Source organism: Nematolebias whitei, chromosome 12, assembly GCF_014905685.2.
Source record: "Nematolebias whitei isolate Nwh7 chromosome 12, NemWhi1, whole genome shotgun sequence".
Lineage (NCBI taxonomy): Eukaryota > Metazoa > Chordata > Actinopteri > Cyprinodontiformes > Rivulidae > Nematolebias > Nematolebias whitei.
In genome coordinates this window covers 29,562,102-29,577,594 of record NC_056509.1, presented here as the reverse complement: position 1 = coordinate 29,577,594, position 15,493 = coordinate 29,562,102, and the positions used below count along the sequence as shown (strand labels likewise).

Here is a 15,493-nt window from a genome sequence, read left to right as displayed (position 1 = left end):
ATATATATATATATATATATATATATATATATATATATATATAAATAAAATATATTTTTGATATATTTAAATTTTTAATTAGTTGTTGACTTCAACCCAAAGGTTGCTTTTTGAAGATTTCAGTGAAATCTGTTCACTGAACCTTGACAGATTTTGTCAACAGTACAGACAAATGCATATCCACACACAAAAACACAGAGACGACAAAAACCTCATCACCCAAAGACAAAGGGGCAATAATATTTAGCTATAAGAGACTTGTATTTCTTTCTTCGCTGTTGACTACAGTGATTTTTTTAAATAAATCCAACTAAGCTTGATAAGCTGCCCTTTAGAGTAGAGTCAGCAGAGTCATTTATCATCTTCAGTGCATAATTCTGTCACCAGTCTTTAGGCAGTATGAATTATTTGACGTAACCTTGACAGATGTTTGTAGGGACATTCACCCATGGGTTGAGAGGGTGCAGCATTCTTCTGTAGTGCTGAGGGGAGAGGTGAGGAGAGTATAAAGACCCTCCACCTTCACAGGCAAAGAGACAGAGTTGAGTTCTTCAATCTTCAGCTGAACCTGCATCAGTTTCAAGGCCACCATCATGAGTCAAAGCCCAGAAAGGATGTCCTCCTACCGTCGTCATTTTGAGGGCACTGGAGCAGTCAATGCCACAGACAAGCTTCGGATGTCCAGTCCATCTCCCACCCGAAAGGAGACCCGCCATAGGTCCACCAGCTTCAACCGCAGTGGAGGGTGGAAGACAATGGGGAACAGGGCTCTGACCGCCAAGTCTCGTTTGACAAGGTGGGTTTAAACTAAACAGGATTTTTAAATCCAAACCCCAAAGGGACCTAGTGGTTCCCAACCTTGGTCCCTGAGGAACACCAGTTTTAGTTGTTTCCCTGCTCCAACACACCCGATTCAGTGATTTAATTACTTCTTCTCATTCTGCAGAAGCCTGTTAATCACCCATTCATTAAAATCAGGAGCATCTTAGCGGGAAACAACTAAAATATGCAGGTGTTCCTCAAGGACCAGAGTTGGGAACCCTGATTTATTCAACAGAGAGGTAATCCTCAAACCGGAATATTGATAGTTTTAACGTATCTTTAAGCTACCCTTCTCACTGCCTTTGTATGATTACCAAGTTGAAGATAAGAAACACGACATGCAGAATGCAAAGTTTAAAAAATAAATCTCTGAATGTTTGGGTGAGTATAAAACAAATGGCAAAGGACCTTTGTAACCTGGTTTAAACGTTGCAAAAGTGCAAACCACTGACATTAAACAAATAAAAAACAAACACTGGGTTCTTTGTTTCGACCAACAGCAGTGTTAGTATGGGGACACTGTGTGTGGACATGCCCATGAGGCAGGGGACAAGTCTGGACATGGACACAGCTGCAGCAGAGAACCAGGCGTTCAAGATGACTCGCACAAATGAAAGACAGGAGATGGTCGTCCTCAATGATCGCCTGGCAGTTTATATCGAAAAGGCAAGATGATTAGCACTACACAGTTCTTTTTAATCCTTGATGCCCACACTTTTAAATGTAATGTATTTTTGTATTTACACCTCTTCATTTGGCTTGGAGGTGGTACACCTCCAGACTCTGGATAGTTAAGGCATCGGTCTGTATCTCCCTCAATCCTTTCGTTAGGTACGAACACTGGAATCGAAAAACAAGCTGCTGGAGGCTGAAATTGAGACCCTGAAAAGCTCGTATGAAAGAACATCAGGACTCCGGCAGCTTTACGAGACTCAGCTGAAGGAACTCAGCAGGGAGGCTGAGCAAATGCAAGAACGGAGGGTGAGAAAAAGAGATCTGATCCCATGAGCTCGTTACGTGCGAAAATCACAGCGACCTTAAGAGAGTTCAGTTGTGGGTCATTTTCACTTCTCTGTTGGTTGCAGACTTTCATTACTCAACAGTTTGACATTTTTATCCCTTCAGGATTTGTCTTTGGCAGCCAAGGAGGCCTTGTCGGTCCAGCTGGAGACACTAAAGTCCAAATATGACGAGGCACTGGCAGCCAGGAAGCAGACAGAGCTTGAAATTGAGGTTTTACGTCCGGTAAGACAAAAAGGAAGCCTCCTCGGAAATGAAAATAGTGTTGTAGATTAGAAAAAGAATATTCTAAAAAAAAACATGTTTTAAATTCTCCAAACTGTACTTGCCTGTACGTTGAAGGATGTGGACAAAGCTACCGCAGCTCAAATTAAACTGGAGAAGCATCAGGAAAACTTAGAAACTGAGCTGGATTTCCTGCAAAAAGTTCACAAGGAGGTAATAAACACATTTATCATATTTATAAGTCTGCAGCTTGTGGTAGGTTTTATCTTTAATGATGCAATGGGCTGGTAATGCTCCTGTAAGTGGTTTTGTTTAAATCAGGATACAGCTGATGGACAGACTATAAACCCGATCATTGTCTGTCTGGTGTGAGGGGCTCAAACAAAGAGGCAGGTTAGGACTAAGCAGGACTCCATATTCTTTAACACGTATACCCTAAATTATTCTTAATCCATCTTTTTTTTTTATTTAAATTGTTAATTTATATGTAAAGTATTTAACATATCTTTAGTTCAACCACTTTTGCGACTGCTGTGGTGTTTCTTTGCGATGTCCTAAAAGGAAATCGAGGAGCTGATGCAGCAGATCTATTCCTCAGCATCCAAGATGGACTCGACCTTTGACCTCCCAGACCTCTCCTCTGCTCTCACGCAGATTCAGTCTCAGTACGACAGCATTGCCGCCAAAAACTTACAGGTACGTTTAAACAGCGAAGCTCAAACTTTGAATGGTACAGCACAAAAACAAGTATTCAAGACGTTAATGAGTTCTGGGTCTCCTCCAGGAAATGGATACTTGGTACAGAACTATGTTTCATGACATGGGTGACGCTACTGCTAAACATGCTCAAAGTGTTCGAAGTCTGAGAGAGGAAATCGCTGCTTATAGAAAGGACGTGAGTCTTTTAAAAAAAAATTTCATTTTGGTTTATGGTTATTTGTGGCACATGCTTGAAAACACTGCTCATTCACGTATGTACCTGTTCAGATTCTGAACAAGGAACGCAACTTGGAGTCACTGAGGACAAGGAATGAGTTTTTGGAGGGTCACGTCCGTGACGTCACAGCGAAATACAAGAAGGAGGAGGAGGAATTGCAGGTGACTGACTCATGTGGATTTGCAGACTAAGTTTGCAGTTTACCGTATTTTTCGGACTATAAGGCGCACTTAAAATCCTTTCATTTTCTCAAAAATCAACAGTGAGACTTATAATCCGGTGCACCTTATCTATTAATTCTGGTTGTGCTTACTGACCTCGACCCAATTTTATGTGGTACACGGTGCTCAAAAATCTGTCAGAATGTTTTAGTTTCACTTAATGCACCTTATAATCCGAAAAATACGGTAACTGCAAAACGTTATACAAATAAAAACAATACCATTTAGAAACTTACTGCATTCAATGTCTGCCTAAAAATACTACAATAAAAACATGTTAAAGGCTAAAACTGAAATGTTTTACCCTTTTATCACTCAGTACTAAAAGGCAAAATGTGGGTGATGTTTCTGACAGTGTCTGCCTGTTAGCAAAATTTCTCATAAACAACCACGTGGATTTTTTTTAAACTTTCAGAATGTAATCGTTGGGTGTACATCTACAACTCATTGTTTCAAAAACAGCCCATTTCAAGATGGCTGCTACAGCTAACTCAACTTAAGAAACAAATATAGATATAATGCAGTCAGTTTTTAGATATTACCCTATTTTTCGGACTATAAGGCGCACTTAAAATCCTTTAATTTTCTCAAAAATCAACAGTTAGCCTTATAATCCTGTGCACCTTATCTATTAATTCTGGTTGTGCTTACTGACCTTGAACCGATGTTATGTGGTACACACGGTGCTCAAAAATCTGTCAAAATGAACTAGTTTTGTTTAATGCGCCTTATGCCTTACAGTCTGAAAAATACGGTAGATAAAATTAGTTATGGTAGCTGAAAATCATCTGCAATACATAATTTAAGCACCACTCGTGTGGCAGCTTTGCTTAAGACTTTGGGGTTAAATGTTGGAGTCAACCCCATTTGTCTGTTAGCAAAATAGCTCATGAACCATTGGACAAATTTTAGTAAAACACTCGGAAAGTTATGTTAGGATGTATATTTACAACTGATTAAATTTTGGAGTGGATCTAATTTCAGGTGGTCGCCTCAGCTAATCGACGTTAGCCCACACAAAAATGGCTAAAACTCAGCCAGATGTACATAAATTAATTTCATGTGGTAGTAGCAGACAGTCATTAACAGCACATATTTTGAGAGTGAGCTCTCGCAGTATTTTAAAGGATCGTGCATCATGTTATTTTCAAGGTTTGGCCAAAACAGCTATAACGGTCATTTCATAACAGAAGACGAGCGTAATGTGGAACTCTGGCATTAGAGAGGACGGGTGGGAAGCATTCAGTCAAAACATGATGGGCTTTTATTTGAAACATAGATATTTTACTACTTCTGTGAGAGGCAGGGGACACCATAAGATGCTAGTCCATCACAGGACCTTTCATTATTCACAATTTGTGTTTCTGAAACAAATATTTCTGCTGTGCAAAAAACAAGTATGTTACACATCACTGTAATTAAAAAAACATAATTTATTTTAACAGAGGACACAGATTTGACAACTGTTGTGGTAACTTTAAATCATCTTATTGCGTGAATGGTCTGAAAACTAACATCGTATTCTAATGCTGATTTGGCATCAGGAGCATATCGAGGCATCTGAGCAAAACCTCAAGCTGATCAAGCAGAAGACTGCTCTGCTCATGAGAGAATATCAGGAGCTTCTGAATGCCAAGATGGCTATGGAGATCGAGATCGCCACCTACAGGTGAACAAAACTCTAAAAGGCCTCTAAAACCAGATCATTTCTACTGTGTGAACTGGGCCCTTTTACATTGGATAAGATATAAACTGTCTCTAGTTCATTACTTTTAATGCTCTGTGTATCGTTCATGGCTGAAGATTAATTTTAACATCTGTTTGTTAGAAAGCTGATTGAAGGAGAAGATGGCCGTCTGAGCACCATGGTTGGGAAATTGTCCCTGACTGGTACACACCTCACTCCCAGTGCTGCCTCAGCTTCCCTCTCAGCCCCCGTGGGGTCTCTGAAATTTGATGGAGCCCCCAGTGACACAGACAGAACCAAGCCTGCTGCAGCTACAGATGGAGTGGGGCTGGTTGCTCCAGTCAACCAGGCTGACGGTAACCTGCAGCAGCAGGCAACTGAGATGTCGAAGAGGAAGACGGTCCTCATCAGGTAATCTCAGATTTTGACAGCTAGTTGTGTGAAAGTTTATGACGCATTCACACTGTTGTGATCCATCTTTCTTCTAAACGTTTTTCAGCATCCTTCTCGTTCCACATTTTTTGTACTATTTCAACAGTTCATATCAAAATGTTCAGCTCTTTCAGGACAGTCCTGCTATGACTTTTGGTATTGATGCGACTTTAGCTTTTTGAAATATTTAGCCTTTTCTGCCACCTTTTTTTTCCTCATAGAAAATGAATTTAGCTCATTTTCCATCCTTCAAATCTTTACATCCGTTTGCCTTTTACTGCTCCTTTCACATTTTGTACTGCTTCAGCTTCTTTTAGCTTCCTTGTGCAAATTTAAATATTTTAAGCTACTTTCAGCTGTTTTGTGTTCCTTTCAGAATCTTTCTGCTAACTACATTTTTGTGCTTCTACACGTTTCTGCTAAGTTCAGCTTGTTGTGCTCCTTTCAACTTATCCCTGCAAGTTTTAGTTTTTTTTCTGCTATTTCAGCTACTGTTTAGCCATTTTATGCTAATTTTAGCTTTTTCAGCTAATTCCACATTTTTGCACTAATTTTAATGTTGTTGTTTTTTTTTTCCCAATTCAGCAAAAATGTGCTCCCTCTTCCTTCTGGTAATTTAAGCTTCTTTCAGCCTTTTTTAGCTACTTTTCTTTTTTTTTTTTTTGCCAATTTCATCTTTTTCCAGATAATTTCCATTTTTTGTTCTCATTTCGGCTTCTTTCAGCATAACTGGGTAAACGTTTCTGCTCTCTTCTGCTAAGTTAAGCTTGTTCTTCCTGTTTAGCTACATTTTCTAGCTCATTTTGGCTGCTTTCAGATAAATTACAAGGTTGTTTTGGTAATTTCTGCTACTTTCAGCCTAATTAACTTCTTTCTGATAATTTCAGCTTGTTATAGGCTACACCTTTCAGCTTAATTATGCTAGTTTTAGCTATTTCCACATTTTGGAGCTCATTTCAGCTCTTTCCAATTCCTTCTGGTAGTTTAAGCTTCATTTTGCCTTTCAGCAACGTTTAAACCATTTTTTGATCATTTCAGCTATTTTTTTAAGCTATTTTTTGTGCTTATTTCTGCTTATTTAATCAGCAAATGTGTTCTTTCTCTTTTCTTCTGCTAATTTAGGCTTGTTATTCTATTTCAGCATGTTTTTTTTAGCTAATTTCAGATGTTTCTCAGCAAGTTCTTCTGCAATAAGCATTCACACTGCATTTTCGCAGGAAAAGCAATTTTGCTAGTTAGTAAAAGTTGCTCAACTTGTCAAAAAGGAATAAACTTTTCTTAATATTATGTTTTTCTTCCTCTCCTAGAACAGTTAAAACTGACGAGGGCAGTTTTGTGAGCAACGCACAGCAGTGCACAGTCACCATTTCTGGAGCTGCCGATGAAGAATAAACAAGTCGATGTGTGATTTCAGTGATCACATGCAGAGTTCAACGCCTTTTTTTTCCCTTTCTTGAAACATCTAGAAGTTTACACTGCATTTCAACAGCAGTAATCCAAAACTTGTACACCGACATTATGTGCCTGCTCATAACCGTCTTTCAGATTCTCTGCTTATTTAATCTTCTTTGTCAGGAACAGTAACAAAATAAACAGCAAGCAAGCGTAGTTGTCATTTTCATTCAAAGCTAAAAACTTATTCTATAATTTTTTCATTGTTTATTATGAAAAAAAACTGTTGTTTTAATATTAATTTCAATTTTACAGCTTGAAAAGTAAATAAACTTCACAGGGTTCTGCTCAAAAAGGGTTTATTTAGAAAAGATAGCCCAATAAAACCTTAGAAAACTGTTTAGACAATTTCCAGTATTCATTTTCATACATACATTTACATCATGTATAATCACAGAATCTGATCCATATAAGGAGAATTTCCCCTGAATGGCTCCTCCCGTAGTGTAAACCTTACAGAATTAACAGTGGAGTGTAAAGTGCAATTTAACAAAATGACTTCATCTGCAACAAAAAGGCAATCACGAGTAAATTTGGCTTCAGAGTCTCGTGATATTAACTGGAGATGCATTTAGTTTGATGATTTGTAATCTACAAAATCATGGATTGAGAATGTGTTTCTAGTGTAATGGTTTGGGTTCCTCTCCTACTCCTGCGAGACGATGAACTACAAGGCTGACTTCATGAGCCAGATCATCAGCATTCTCCTACAACACCAAAAATAACAAGGAGACAACGTTATTCAGAAAATAATTCTATCCGTTACAGTTTTACACTGCAAAGTAAATCTATAAGTTAAAAAAAATAATCTGTTACCTGAGTGTCGGCCTCTGCGTAGACCCGGACCACATCCTCAGTACCTGAGGGCCTGACAAAGGAGCGAGCCCGACTGTAATTGTTCACCAAAGTGTCGATGGCCTCCTGCAGCCCAGCTGGGCTCACTACTCGCCTCTCTGCATCTGTTGTATCGATCACTCTGCGGTCAGAAACCTTAGAGGAAACAAATCAAATAAACAAACACACCTTAATAAGTACAGCTCAAAGTTTATTTCACTTCAAAATTCAAATGCACTAAAAAGAACTATAAACAATGAAAATAAACTGGAACAATTCTTATATCTGAAAATATAGCATGGAAGCTGAGAGTTGAATAAATGGTGAAATGTGATGAAGAAACTGAACTGAGTCAAAGTTAAAAGGAGCAAAACATTTGCTAAAAGATACAAGAAGGAAAAACACAAGCTTAAAAAGCAAAAGTAGCAAAAGGCTAGCTAAACGTAGCATAAAAAAACAAAAATACAGGCAGACTCAAAAAGAACACAATTTTTTAAAAGTAAATAAGGGGATCTCAATGCATTTTTATGGGAAAAATATTTGAACAGAAAGAAATATTTTGAAAAGTATAGAAATTCCAAAAAACTGCAAGTCGTAGTGATGGGGGATGTAAAGGTCATGGATGTTTTTCACTTACTAATATCAAATGTTATAGAACCATGTGTGTGAGTTAGAGTAGTTTCGTCTGAACAAAGTGGAACCTGCAGGAACACGGAGCCTGCGCACCTGATAAACTTCAAAGGCCCCTAAGCTGGAAAGCAGAGTTGTCTTGACCTCGCCTTTTTTGATAGGCGTATAAGTTTATGCTCCTTTATGCTGTCCGGGGGCAGACCTTGTGATCCGGGCATTGTATAACATCTTGTATGCCTGTTTCCAATTGCTGCTCCGCTTGCAAGGATTAAACCTGGGTTGTAATGATCTTCTCGCATCCTGTGTGGCTTATTTTATAAACGAATTGATGACAGGACAATTAAATTATCCAACACATAGCACCAATCCACTGAATGAGATGAATTTGTGATGTATGAATGATCAAAATAGCACAAAATATCTAGAGGTAGTTAGATTGTAAAAATGTACAAAAAACAAGGAAAAACACGTGAATGCTGACAGACTTCATGTAAGATTGTAGACGTAGTTTCATCAATTTGTGCACCTTAACTTTCAGCTGCCTGTTGGGCAAGTCGTTGTAGATGCTGTCCCACTGCTGAACCGTCATCCCTTTGATGGCTAAAATGGCTTCAATCAGCAACATGTCGGATATCGCATCTCCTACAGTCTGAAAAAAAAAAACCCATTCATCCTATTAATTACAAGATCTTTGTTTTTAACATAAAGAGTTCCAGTTACGGCAGAGTTCATGAGAAATGTCAGCTCGCTATGGTTTTGCACCTGGTTGATGATGTTGATGGTGCTCTGCAGCAGGAGAGCAGCTTTCTTCACCTCATCGTTGATGCTGGTGGCCTTGGCTAGTTGCTGAATTTTTACCTCAGCGTGTTTGCTGAACAATACCTGAACACAACACAAACGCACCGTTACGCTGGTCAGAACTCATCTTGTCTGATGTCAAAGCAAAGTCACACTCCATCTTAGTGACGACGCACAGGTGTATCGAGTTTCGTTATATTACCTTGAGCGGATCACAAGTTACAGATGGAACAAGAGAAAGTTTCTGAACAGCTGGACTGAGACTATACCATAACTAGTCCGTCTTTTGACAGTTGTATAAAAATAAAGAAACAAGCCCTACACCTGAAACAATTCAGGTCTTAATTAGTATGATATTATTTCTATTTTATCATGGAAGTGATCAAAAATAGTGGCCAATCTAGAGTGACTGGGATAAAAGATTTTACAGATATTACCGGTAAATTTCTTATGGTTGCTCCTTTCTTCAAAGGTCACCACAGCGAGCAAACTCGCGTGAAAGATTTGGCAATTTATTTTATGCCAGACCAATTTCCTGGCGCACTGGGATCGAACCCACAACTTCAGGATTACAAGAACACGGCGCTGACCACCGAGCTACCACAGCCAGTGAAAGTCGAGGCCTCAACCTCAATAAACCGAAATGTCCAACAACTTGATTATTGAACGTTCTGTGATCAAATGTCTGGAAAACTCAAACTGCCTTTAAATGGTGACATGTTTATAAAAACAATGTGTTTGTAGGTTGAGCAGTAGAAAGTTTTTAGTCTCAGTCATCCAGGTAGAAAACAAAAATAAGCTTAAATAATTTCATCTGGACCAGTTTCTTTAAGGGAGATACGTTTCGTCTTCCATCCGGAAGACTTCATCAGTCTGCGGCCTGCCAACCAGATCTGTCCCTTAAGTAGCCTTCATTGCTGTATTTTCCCATGTTTTCTGTGAGTAGCAAGTCGGCCATCTGGCCTAAAACATTTGATTGTTATACACGATGATTGTTTTGGACGGATGGGTCATTTTGCATGTGTTAGCTAAAAGCCTGCTTCTGAGATTCTAACAGGAGGTTGGCTTGAAACACAGCAGTGAAGGCTGCTTATGGGACAGATCTGGTTGGCAGGTCGTAGACTGATGAAGTCCTCCGGATGGAAGACAAAACATTTCTCCCTTAAAGAAACTGGTCCAGATGACATGATTTAACCTTTTTATGTTGAACAGTAGAGTTGAGAATGTGGGTTGTTGTGCCCATAAAAATTTTACCGTATCAGCTCTGCCAATACCAAACAGTTTATTCTGCTTTTTTTTTTCCTCTTTCTATTCAACCTTTATTTAGACAGTTTAATCCCATTGAGCCTCGAGGACTCATTTACAAGAGAAACCTGATTTTTGTTGTTGTATGTTTTTATGTATAAACCCTTTGAACTGAGAAGTTAAGACTCTTTCACACAAGTGGAACTACTGTCGATGTCAACAAATACCCCCTTCAACAGCAATGGACACAGAAAGCCGAGGTTTATAATACTTGGTTGGACTGCTAAATAAAGTTTTTAATAAAAGTATACGTTTTTACTTACAGTCCCGTGTCCGTTTGCCTCAAAGTACACACCAACGTCAAACTCTTGAGCTGCATGATGAAGATGCTTCACTCCAGTCTTTGTGCATTTCACTATCACCTATATCGGATCAAAATCTATCAGAACTAACTTCTCCAAATAAACACAGAAATAAAAAACAGCACTGCAGTTTACCACGCGGTCTCACCTTCATGGTGTTCTCCAGGTAGTGTGTTGAGCTTCCGTTTGCATAAGCAGTTTGCACCACTGCTATCTTCAAGTCTAGACCAGCCTGTTTGTGCAAAGGAGAACGGTTCAGCGAGGGTCTGCCCATTTATGGTTTACGTGTTGGTATTCGAGAGCGTACCTGAATGAGCAGCTCTTTAAGAAAAGTGCTGATGAGAGTCGCAATCTTGTCTCCATCCAGCAGGTGGAAAAGCCCCTGAGAGTCGGTGTAGTAATAAACTATTCGATCAGCGTCTCCGTCAAAGGAACAGCAACGATCTCCTGAGTTCATATCGATGCCTTTACACAGAGAACAGAAAGACGTGGGATAAAGAGAGAAAACTAAAGAAATCCATCTTCTAAAATCATGCTGAAGTCAGAGTTCAAGGGGAGAACTTTCCTTATAGCTTCATGTCTCAATCAGCTCATGCTGGAGTTGGTAATATTTGTTATTTTCAGGTTTAAACCACTACAAACAGTTAGCATTAATTTCCAATACAACATTTAAAGACAGATATTTACGTTTAAAAAAGGGGGAAAAAAATCTACTGGGATTAAAAAGGTAGGGATTTAGAGCAACAAAATAATCTTATTGTTTTAAAGTGGATTTACAAAAATGTAACGCAACAACATTTGAAACATTTGAACTGCCTTTCCTTATTTCCTCAGAATCCTGCCCGTCTAGAGGCCGTTTCAATACTTCACAATGGCAGAGTCGAGATGGAACACCACATTTCAGAGGATTAAATTTGTTTTATCAGATTACAAACCGGATTCCAAAAAAGTTGGGACACTAAACAAATTGTGAATAAAAACTGAATGCAATGATGTGGAGATGGCAAATGTCAATATTTTATTCGTAATATAACATAGATGACAGATCAAAAGTTTAATCTGAGTAAATGTAACATTTTAAAGGAAAAATATGTTGATTCAAAATTTCACAGTGTCAACAAATCCCAAAAATGTTGGGACAAGTAGCAATAAGTGGCTGGAAAAAGAAAATTTTGCATATAACGAACAGCTGGAAGACCAATTGTCACTAATTAGGTCAATTGACAACATGATTGGGTATAAAAAGAGCTTCTCAGAGAGTCAGTGTCTCTCAGAAGCCAAGATGGTAAGAGGATCACCAATTCCACCATTGTTGCGCAGAAAGATAGTGCAGCAATACCAGAATGGTGTTACCCAGCGTAAAATAGCAAAGACTTTTAAGTTATCATCATCAACCGTGCATAACATCATCAAAAGATTCAGAGAATCTGGAACAATCGCTGTGCGTAAGGGTCAAGGCCGTAAAACTCTACTGGATGCTCGTGATCTCCGGGCCCTTAAACGTCACTGCACCTCAAACAGGAATGCCACTGTCAAGGAAATAACAGAATGGGCTCAGGAATACTTCCAGAAAGCATTGTCAGTGAACACAATCCACCGTGCCATCCGCCGTTGCCAGCTGAAACTCTACAGTGCAAAGAGGAAGCCATTTCTAAGCAAGCTCCACAAGCTCAGACGTTTGCACTGGGCCAGGGGTCATTTAAAATGGAGTGTGGCAAAATGGAAGACTGCTCTGTGGTCAGATGAGTCACGATTTGAAGTTCTTTATGGAACACTGGGACGCCATGTTATCCGGACTAGAGAGGACAAGGATAGCCCAAGTTGTTATCAACGCTCCGTTCAGAAGCCTGCATCACTGATGGTATGGGGTTGCATGAGCGCTTGTGGCATGGGCAGCTTGCATGTCTGGAAAGGCACCATTAATGCAGAGAACTATGTTCAGGTTCTAGAACAACATATGCTCCCATCTAGACGTCATCTCTTTCAGGGAAGACCCTGCATTTTTCAACACGATAATGCCAGACCACATTCTGCAGCGATCACAACATCATGGCTACGTAGGAGAAGGATCCGGGTACTGAAATGTCCAGCCTGCAGTCCAGATCTTTCCCCTATAGAGAACATTTGGTGCATCATAAAGAGGAAGGTGCGACAAAGAAGGCCCAAGACGATTGAACAGTTAGAGGCCTGTATTAGACATGAATGGGAGAGCATTCCTATTTCTAAACTTGAGAAACTGGTCTCCTCTGTCCCCAGACGTCTGTTGAGTGTTGTAAGAAGAAGGGGGGATGCCACACAGTGGTAAAAATGGACTTGTCCCAACTTTTTTGGGATTTGTTGACGCCAAGAAATTTGGAAACAACAGATTTTTCCCTTAAAATGATACATTCTCTCAGTTTAAACTTTTGATCTGTGATTTGTGTTCTATTCTGAATAAAATATTAGATGTTGGCACCTCCACATCATTGCATTCAGTTTTTATTCACAATTTGTTTAGTGTCCCAACTTTTTTGGAATCCGATTTGTAGATTCTTGGGAATCTAGTGAAGCAGCAGACGCAAGGCTGAAAATAATCTTTTATCTCCTTGAATAAAAGCCACAAAGAGTTAAAGCTATGGGTGCTGTGTGGTTCAAAAAGTATCTTAAAACCACTTTCACTGTTTTTGAGTATCAAACCCACCGCAGTGCTAGGTGGAGCTGGTGGGTTTAAAACAAAAAACACGAAAAACAGCAACCTTTAAGAGATTAGATTAAGAATCAGAATGTTTAAATCCTGTCAAAAGCAACGTCAGGAAAAATAAGTTTATAACTTGGATAGTCTGGTGGTTTCTACAAAGCAAACAGTAAAGCAAAAATGTCATTTCAGACAAACTTTGCATTAAAATTTTCCTTCTGGGTTTAGTAGCACTTAAGACATTTAAATTTAGTTTGCAGAGACACGACTTGCAATAATCTTTGCCTGGATGGTTTAGTGTCTCAAATGCCAACAGATCCTTAAAATAGAGCCTTCATAGAATAAAAACAAGAAAAAGCAGTTAGCCCTAATTGAAGCAACTGGCTTCTTTCAGCCTCCATCTTTACACAAATGAGCAGAAAGCCAACATGAAGCATTTTTGTTGCTTCAACTCAAGTCTGGAGCTGCACCTGTTGGAGGTTTCTGCTGCACTTTGACAAAGTCCGCTCCACACTGACGGTTTAGTTCTCCTTTGCTGCCGTCGTTGAAGATGGACATCTGCAGCTCCTTCTTCAAGCGGCTCTCAATCTCGCGCACCTTCAAGGCCCCGATCCCATTAGCGCCGTCAACACAGAGGTACTTCTGGTCATCCGTACGGTTGGAAGCCTGATGAGAAGAAGTGGTAAATAATAGGGATGCACGATATTGTCAGCCGATATTAGCAATAAAGTTAAATATCAGACATCAGCCATTCCTTCAAAAAAACAGTTTTAAGTTCATTTTTAATTTAAGAAACTGTCAAGTATATTAGGGCTGCAACAACGAATCGATAAAAATCCATGATTAAAAGCGTTGGCAACGAATTTCATTATCGATTCGTTGTGTCGCGTGATTATGCGTCTTACACGGCGCTGCAGAGCCGTTTTGTTCACCTGCAGTTCATTGTCAATGCCGACTGACTGAATAAAGTAAAAAAAATATTTAAAAAACTCTGCAGCGCGAGTTGAACAGAGCGAGGAGGGAGGTGGAAGCAGAGCAGAGGCTGTTTTCAAAGGAAATTAAGTAAATTTTACAAATGACCGACGCAGAGAAAACTGTTCGACCCAAGTCCTCCAAAGTGTGGGAGCTCTTCACAAAGATAAAAACTGAAACATGCAGCTTTGAAAAGTGACGACACGACACGGGAGAACCACGGAGATGAAACGTAAACATGTGGGAGTCACGAGGAGGAGGAAGGAGCAGCAGCAGATACAACTCGTCGTGTGTTGCAGGTGAGTCTCTACAATATTCACATTGTTCTGTTTCAAAGTGAGAAAACGTAACGTCAGTCTCTCTGAAGATGAAGCTGTTTGTTTATCTGATTAATGGCAGTGATAGAGAACGTGTGTTACTTTTTATTTAATTGGTACAAGCAGTGTTTAAATGTGATTTATAAATAAATCTAACACAAAGATAAAAATTTAATGATTAAGCTTCAACTTTTAATTTGCTGGCAAAGTCTGAAGACACTGCAGGTATGGCAGGGTGAATTGCATTTAAACAGGAATTAAAGTAATTTATTACATCTACTCAAATGTGTGTAATTAAGTATTTTATATGTGTGTGTTTAATTACTCTTTTAGCTACTTTTGCCTGAACCTAACACTGTAAGTGAAACAAGGCGTTTCTTGAGTAGCTGTAAATTATGCTATAATACATATTTACTCTCTCATTCCAGAAAACAACAACAAACAACAACACTTCATGATGGAAAGACATCATGGACACCACAGCAGCAGCTGTCTTCACTGAAAGATCCTTAAATGATCATCACTGACATGAGGCCTCTGTTGATGGTTGAAGACAAAGGCTTCACTACAATGATCCACACTTTTAATCCAGGTTACAATAATCCACACTTTTAATCCAGGTTACACTCTTCCCTAAAGGACACATTTTACAAAGTAGCTACATATTGTGCAGGTATAAAGATACATTTGTATATATTTTTGTGTACATTAATTTTTTTAAGCTATTTGACTAACTTTTATTTTTTATTATTTAATATTTTGCTAACAGAATAGTCAAATAGCAACCTGTTTTTTGTGCAAATTGCTATGTCAGTCAAATGTTCAATTTTGGAATAAAGGGGTGGAAATTACCCCCCCCCCCCCC

The 15,493-nt window shown here is 39.1% G+C and overlaps 2 protein-coding genes across 2 annotated transcripts in view; one reads left to right on the top strand and one right to left on the bottom strand.

Annotated features, from left to right (window-relative positions):
* Positions 1–539: 539 nt before the first annotated feature.
* Positions 540–6,772, top strand: ngs (notochord granular surface). The gene is made up of 11 exons (XM_037685389.1): positions 540–796; positions 1,323–1,488; positions 1,654–1,803; positions 1,948–2,067; positions 2,185–2,280; positions 2,629–2,763; positions 2,852–2,962; positions 3,055–3,165; positions 4,770–4,894; positions 5,054–5,323; positions 6,652–6,772. The coding sequence occupies exons 1-11, from the start codon at positions 594–596 to the stop codon at positions 6,734–6,736; spliced, it is 1,572 nt and encodes a 523-aa protein (XP_037541317.1). The 5' UTR covers positions 540–593; the 3' UTR covers positions 6,737–6,772.
* Positions 6,773–7,237: 465 nt separating this feature from the next.
* pgm3 (phosphoglucomutase 3) overlaps positions 7,238–15,493 on the bottom strand; it is a gene marked incomplete in the record, with an annotated part of 12,259 nt that continues 4,003 nt past the window's right edge. The window contains 8 exon segments of the mRNA XM_037685388.1: positions 7,238–7,503; positions 7,613–7,786; positions 8,787–8,909; positions 9,023–9,142; positions 10,627–10,725; positions 10,814–10,897; positions 10,973–11,130; positions 13,810–14,005. Coding sequence (XP_037541316.1) covers positions 7,417–7,503; positions 7,613–7,786; positions 8,787–8,909; positions 9,023–9,142; positions 10,627–10,725; positions 10,814–10,897; positions 10,973–11,130; positions 13,810–14,005 — 1,041 coding nt within the window.